Source organism: Ciona intestinalis, unplaced genomic scaffold, assembly GCF_000224145.3.
Source record: "Ciona intestinalis unplaced genomic scaffold, KH HT000699.1, whole genome shotgun sequence".
Lineage (NCBI taxonomy): Eukaryota > Metazoa > Chordata > Ascidiacea > Phlebobranchia > Cionidae > Ciona > Ciona intestinalis.
In genome coordinates this window covers 1-5,071 of record NW_004191020.1, presented here as the reverse complement: position 1 = coordinate 5,071, position 5,071 = coordinate 1, and the positions used below count along the sequence as shown (strand labels likewise).

The 5,071-nt window shown below is 36.5% G+C and overlaps 1 protein-coding gene across 1 annotated transcript; it reads right to left on the bottom strand.

The window, feature by feature from the left end:
- Nucleotides 1-91: 91 nt before the first annotated feature.
- LOC100177291 (tetratricopeptide repeat protein 17-like) lies at nucleotides 92-4,994 on the bottom strand. Its single transcript, XM_002120706.3, has 8 exons — nucleotides 4,817-4,994; nucleotides 4,126-4,218; nucleotides 3,670-3,735; nucleotides 3,196-3,302; nucleotides 2,281-2,458; nucleotides 1,592-1,684; nucleotides 1,122-1,276; nucleotides 92-311 (listed from the first exon to the last, which is right to left on the bottom strand). Exons 4-8 carry the CDS (start codon nucleotides 3,282-3,284, stop codon nucleotides 107-109), a joined length of 720 nt encoding a protein of 239 aa, XP_002120742.3. The 5' UTR covers nucleotides 3,285-3,302; nucleotides 3,670-3,735; nucleotides 4,126-4,218; nucleotides 4,817-4,994; the 3' UTR covers nucleotides 92-106.
- Nucleotides 4,995-5,071: the final 77 nt, after the last annotated feature.

Genomic DNA, 5,071 nt, shown 5'->3' with positions numbered 1-5,071 from the left:
AACATAAGTTTAATATTTATTTCATTTAACAGACTTGATGGTTGTTGGGACAAGACAGACTATAAAAAAAAGTGTCTTATGCTACGAAATACGTAACAGACAAAAATCAAGCCCAACCAATTGTATAAAAGAGAAATGTATTTTCCTCTAAATGGCATGAGCACCAGGTCAAGGTTAGATTCAGGAAACTTATTACAATCACCACACATATTATTACTTGATAATTATAATAATTTGTTACCTCCGAGTTATTAACCCTTAATGCGTAGATCAATAAATTGACGGCATCGCTCAGTTTGCCAACTCTGTACCTGCGTGTTGATGTTCAATTGCAATGTAGAAGTTATATATTGGTATAGGTGACAAGTTATTTATGGGATCTGAGATTTAAGGCAGAGTTGGTCCATTACCCCGACACCCATGGTGCTACAACCCATTAGTGACCACTGCGTTGGAGCAATTGCAGTTAAGTGTCTTATCCAAACACACATATGTTTATTGGTAGCAGTATCGAGCATTGAACCAGTTATCCTTCAGTTAAGATATAGACCCAACAACTGAGACGCATTGCTGGAGATGTAGGCTTGGAGCAATGAGTTAAGTGTCTTGCATAAAGAGACATACACCAGTATTGAGCATTGGCGGCATGCTTCATTGCAAGGCAAGTGGCTAACCACTGAGCCATGGAACAAGATGTATTTATCAAATACAGTTTACTGTGTGTATGTTTACGTTATCACTACAGCACGAAGTCCCCTTGATCTTAGGGGATTCTTTCACGTTGTAGTTGCAAGATATAAGCTTACTATAGTCAACTCACCACTCCACGATGTACTTGTCACAAATTGTATTTCTTATCGTTGTTATCGGCCGTAACCCCTTATGTCACAACAAGTGTGATGTAACATTGTCTATTGTGTTGTGTGTGTTTGTGTCACAATGCCAGAAAACAGGGCAGTTGAATGTAGAGTGTTTTGGCTTTCAATTAAACTTATATACACTTACAATAAAAGCTTGTTAAGGCACGGCAGGGCAATCTATAAACAGGCGTCATGAATTGAGAGATTCAGAAATCTAGTCGCGACAATACTCTTACTACAGTCCACACTTCACATACTTACATAATATTGGACAAACTAACAAGTGGAATATCCAAATGTTCCACAGGTACTCTGCGTATACATCTCCTCAGGCATTCAATAGCGTTAAGGTTGTCCCCGTTTACACGCCAGAATAATCCAGCAAGGTTGTATAATGCCCATAAGTGATCGTTGTCCTATATAACAAACGAGGAAATTGAAGACATATTTATATATTTATACAAGTTATCACATATGCAACTTTGAGGGTGATTGCTTTTCTGACAATTACACAACCCATCAGTAACCACCAAGTTGAAGCAATTGCTGTTAACTGTCTTGCACAAGGCCACATCGCCCACAATGTTGTAGCAGTGACGAGCTATGAACCCATTACCTCTGGATTAGAGACGGGCGCAAACCACTTTGCTAGGGCGCTGGGTCATGGCTGACAACCCATTAGTGCACAAGGCCACCCACAATGGTAGCACCAATCAACACCTCATATTCACCTGTTGCCTGATAGCTTTCCTCATGGCCGTGTTGATCCGTTGTCCCAAGTCATCCGGCCAAACCCTACCTTTGTTTACATGGAGCAACAGAAACTGAAAGAAATTTATTCAAATAATAAACCAATCAATACAAAAAATCTAAACACAATGAATTTTCAGTTTTGTAATCAATTATGTTATTTAACAATAACTCTTAACATAATATTGTAGTTAAACTTTAGCTTTGCCAATAACTTGAATGTAAAACTTGGTCAACCCATCATGGACCACTAGGTTGAAGCAATTTTCGTTGTGTTTCGTGGCCATGGACATATACTCATAGTAGCTGAATGGAATGATCAGGTTTTGAACCAAGTAATCTCTAAAAGGCGCTAACCAGTGTGCCACAGTGCGGGAATTATATTTGGACTGTGTCACACAAATACCAATTATTTAATTCCAAAGCACCGTAACTCAAATAAAGACTATGCAAATAACTGATGTATTAATCCAATGTTTTATACTGTTTATAACTCAACCAACAGCTTGAACTTTATTTAATTCCAAAGCATCATAACTCAACTCACAGCCTGTAGGTATGTGCCCTGTTTATGCAAGTAATGCTCTTGTTTGTGTAAATAATGTTTATATAATTTATGAAGATAATTTATGTTATAAATTCAACACTTGAAACTAAAACCCCAACTCACAGCTTGTAGATGTGTGTCTTGTTTATTTTGAACAGTGTTGCGCGATGCAATTCCTGAGATTGAATCGAATTGTGTTTCTTCCAGTGTTTCCAGTTTATCACAGCGAGGTGGTTTCCATGGTAACGGGTGCATCTCCCCCTCCGAGATCCCGATGTATGTAGTAAGCAGTTCGCGAACACTTAGATATTATGACATCATAAGACAATTATGACATTAGGGTGTTTTAACACTTTTTTTAATTTGGCAACCTGTTTTAATTGTAACAAAATCTGGGATGACATTGTTAAAATACAGTTACACTCATAGTTGTCAAACATAGGGAACCTCATTGATTAATGCGATGAATGCAATATACTTTGGCTCTGCTTGTTTGTATAGACACCTAACAGCAGGGTAAAATCTGGGGTGACATTGTAAAAATACAAGTACACTCATAGTTTTCCTACACCTAACAGCAGGGTAAAATCTGGGGTGACATTGTAAAATTACAAGTACACTCATAGTTTTCCTACACCTAACAGCAGGGTAAAATCTGGGGTGACATTGTAAAAATACAAGTACACTTATAGTTTTCCTACACCTAACAGCAGGGTAAAATCTGGGGTGACATTGTAAAAATACAAGTACACTTATAGTTTTCCTACACCTAACAGCAGGGTAAAATCTGGGGTGACATTGTAAAAATACAAGTACACTTATAGTTTTCCTACACCTAACAGCAGGGTAAAATCTGGGGTGACATTGTAAAAATACAAGTACACTTATAGTTTTCCTACACCTAACAGCAGGGTAAAATCTGGGGTGACATTGTAAAATTACAAGTACACTTATAGTTATCCTACACCTAACAGCAGGGTAAAAGCTAATTTAGTGTAGAACTTGCCAGCAAAAGCAGAAGTAAAACAACTCACCCACCTTATACCCCTTGTCTCAGGATCAACATAGGCCGAGTGGAATTCATCCCAAGCTGGGTATCGGTTCACGTATTCATCGCACGACTTCATCGGTGGCCATGATGGATCCTACGTGGTGTAAGCAATACTTTAACACAAACTTGATTTCATCTGTTATATATATGGGTTGTATAGGTTTTACTGAAAGTGGCTTGAAACCCGTGTTTTATGCATCTGATCTAAGCAATATTGTTCCTACAAAAATTAGTAAGAAATATTTGAATCCCGATGTTCTGTTTCATACATCTAATGCACATTTACAAGTTACCACGTATGTAACTTAGTGAGTGATTGTTTTTCTGCATGGCTGATAATTTAGACAACCAATTAGTGACCACTGAGTTGGAGCAATTGACACTAAGTGTCTTGCCCAAGAACACACAACTTCAATACAACAATAATGGACACACAGCATTAACACAACAATTATAAATACCGTCCAATCATAAACAGGTGAGCGAGGTTTGGTTGATTGTTCGAATGGAGCTGCGTCGTCCTGGGTCTGAACATAAAAATATCATTATAACTACAGCTAATATATAAATAACATTATAACTACAAATAGGGTAATAGGCCAACTCTGGCATAAATCTAGGACCCATAGCATGCACGCTGCAGGACCTCATTCATGTTGTATAGAAATATAACTACAGCTAAGAGCTAATGTAGAAACAGTGAAATCCTGTAACAATAGCATTACTAAAGTAGTGAAAACTTCAGATTGCCCAACAAAACAATGCCATAGGCATGAACAACATCGAGTACACTAATACCTAAATAAATGCATCTTGATCAATATATGACAATGCAAAACAATATATACAACAAATAACAATATAGGCTATCCTACAAGACCATTAAATATTATATATTAAACAACCAGCATATTTACCCCTTTAATTTCCCTCCTTTTTTCTTCCACTTGCAAAGGTAACTTATATCCTTCATCATCTTCATTGTTGTTGTTGTTGTTGGGAATCTCTTTCTGTGGGAACAAGTATATTTTTATAAATTAAAATTAATATTTATTTGTAAAAACTAAACCACAATATTTTATTTTTACCTTTGATTGCATCAACCACAGCGTAAAACGTTATACTTACTCTATTTAAAACACAATTTACTTTATTTAAAAGAAGCGTTTATTTAAAACATATAAATTGAATCATAAAAATTAAACATATCATCCACTTTTCACATTGGCTGCATTAGGCAAAAAACTATACATTTTTTTTACTAAAAATTGTTTTTTTCCACGTCTTGCCATATGGCAGAGGATAATTTGGCATAATTAAAATAATTATTTTATGCCAGAGAACCCAATATATATTAATATAACACATCATTATGGCTGGTAGCAAGAGAAAACATAACATGGTATTTATATTACTTTGAATTGGTAACAGATCTGGACTTATTGTGACATCACACTAACCACTAATGACAAACAATACTCATTCAAACAACATAACATAATATCTACAACCATTTTGAATTGCCACAGTCCTAAACTCCTAAAGATCAGTTGGTATTATGACATCACACTAACTTCTGATGACAAACAATACTCATGTCTCCTTTACCTCAAAATCCACAGATATCTTCCTCGGCAGTAGTTTGATGATATCCCCCTCAGAAGTTGGGGGTTGTGGGGTGTCCAGGTGGGGCAAGGGGGTATCGGAGGGTGGGGGTAAGTTGCATACAAGTACCGAACCACTCTTGTTGCTACGAACCTGACATTTGTGGTCTGGAGGAATGTGATTAGAAGTTTAAATTCTATTTAAATAGGAGACGGACGATGCTATTTAGGCGAAATATATTTCTTTTATTATACAATT

Excerpts from the sequence above, each read along its gene's own strand:
- LOC100177291 (XM_002120706.3), bottom strand. The coding sequence starts at position 3,284 with ATGAAGTCGTGCGATGAATACGTGAACCGATACCCAGCTTGGGATGAA. Across the intron at positions 1,685-2,280 it reads AAGACACACATCTACAAGCT|TTTCTGTTGCTCCATGTAAA; the intron begins GTGAGTTGGGGT and ends AATTTCTTTCAG. Across the intron at positions 1,277-1,591 it reads GGAAAGCTATCAGGCAACAG|GACAACGATCACTTATGGGC; the intron begins GTGAATATGAGG and ends TTTGTTATATAG.